General features: G+C 55.9%; 1 protein-coding gene across 1 annotated transcript in view; it reads left to right on the plus strand.

Moving 5' to 3' along the window:
* The window catches only part of LOC122191814 (protein MANBAL-like), a 2,267-nt gene extending 1,073 nt beyond the window's left edge, over positions 1 to 1,194 (plus strand). The window contains exons 3-4 of the mRNA XM_042892210.1: positions 14 to 208; positions 689 to 1,194. Coding sequence (XP_042748144.1) covers positions 59 to 208; positions 689 to 796 — 258 coding nt within the window. The 5' untranslated portion in view covers positions 14 to 58 and the 3' untranslated portion in view covers positions 797 to 1,194. The remainder of the gene's footprint in view (positions 1 to 13; positions 209 to 688) is intronic.
* The last annotated feature ends 366 nt before the right edge of the window (positions 1,195 to 1,560 follow it).

Consider the following 1,560-nt stretch of genomic DNA (forward strand, 5'->3'; position numbering starts at 1 on the left):
TTCCCCCTTGTAGAAAGCAGCCTCCTGGAGAGCAGCAGAGCAGCAGGCTGTCTGCGCTATGGCCGTTGAAGTGCATTTCTCGCCCCCTGAGATCCCTGAGCCCACGCTGATGGAGAACGTGCTGCGCTCCGGCCTCTTCCTTGGAGCCGTTTTCCAGCTTGTGTGCGTGTTGGCCATGATGCTGCCAGTTGCCAAGTGCCCAGAGACAGTAAGTAGCGCTCTGTTTGATAGAGGTTGATAGAAATGCTGGGGAAATGGGCTGGGAGGGAAGCAGCTGGAGCCGTTGCCTACGGTAGCGCGCCCCGGCATTGCTGAGGGTGCGGCAGTTTGTTCTGCCCTTCCTTGGGCGTGCGTGCTGTTCCTGGTGGCACGCAAGGAGCCTGGAGGTGCAAGCTCATCTTCTCGTTGTGCTGCTGCTGCTGCTGCTGCTGCTTCTGTGGGCTGTGAGTGGCAGGCAGGGCGTCCCCCTGTGCAGGGACTGCCTTGCAGGCAAGGCCTGTAGACTGTAGCTTCCGTGGGATTTTTGGGAACAAGAGAGAGGTGGAGTTTCTGTTGTGGCCTGATGTCAGGAAGGCAGTGTGCAGCACTGGCGCCCAAAGCTGCCCAGTCAGGTGACTTGAGGTCCCAAAGCGAGCTGTCAGGCAATTGTCAGAAAGTTCCCTGACTGTTTGTGAATTGATTCCTGTAGGACTGGGACGGCTTGGAGTCTAAGACTTGGGAGACGGTGAAGAAACCAAAGGCAAGTGCTGCACAGCTGAGCAAGAAAGCCAAGAAGGAAAGCAAAAAGAAACGGTGAGGGCTTGAGCGATAAGCCTCGAAGGCCAAAGGAAGCAGCGGGAATGCTTGCTGAGAGGTGCTCCAAAGGCAGCGCACTGTACGTCTGGTTTTGTGGCGTGGCCGTGCTTTCCCTTGCCCGGACATTGGAGAGGAGCTGAGGAAGCTGGCAGGGCTTCTGATGCGTGACCAACAAATCGGACTTTGCCTGTGCGGGATTTCATGTCTGGCAAGAGCTGGGGACGCTGCGTTCCTTCAGGGTCCTTCAGCTCGATAGCTGTTTCAGAATGTTGATGATGAGGTGAACTTACCGCATGTCGCTGGTCATGAGCGGTGTCCAGGCTATTTTATTGTCTGTTGACATATCTACAAAAGGCAACTCAAATCCCTTAGTTTAAAATAAAAGGGAAACAAACCTTTTCCACCTGGTGCTGCCTCTTTCAGTAGCTGGTCAAAACATGCCTGGCTTGGGCTGGCAGTGGCAGGGCGATGAACCGGCCGGCTTCACGTCCCTCCCTGGAGATGGAGCTGCTTTTCCCGCGTTTCCATGCTGGTCTTGCCAAGTGGTGGCCTTTCAGCCAAAGCGTAACTGCTAGCGAAGCGTGTGAGCATCACCTTGCTCTGTGAGGAGTGAGAGAAACGAAAGGAGAGGAAGCAGCGCGCGTGGAAGAAAGGTGTCCCTGCACTCAGCCCCTTGAGCTTGTCTCTCCAGCTTGCCTGGTGGCTTTTTCAGCCTTCTGTAGCACGGACTGTTCCTGCTTGCCCTGGGAAGGCCAGCTGCACCTG

The sequence above is a fragment of the Lagopus leucura genome, unplaced genomic scaffold (genome assembly GCF_019238085.1).
Source record: "Lagopus leucura isolate 7727_CA_CO unplaced genomic scaffold, USGS_WTPT01 33716-0_obj-0_obj, whole genome shotgun sequence".
NCBI classification, from domain to species: Eukaryota; Metazoa; Chordata; class Aves; order Galliformes; family Phasianidae; genus Lagopus; species Lagopus leucura.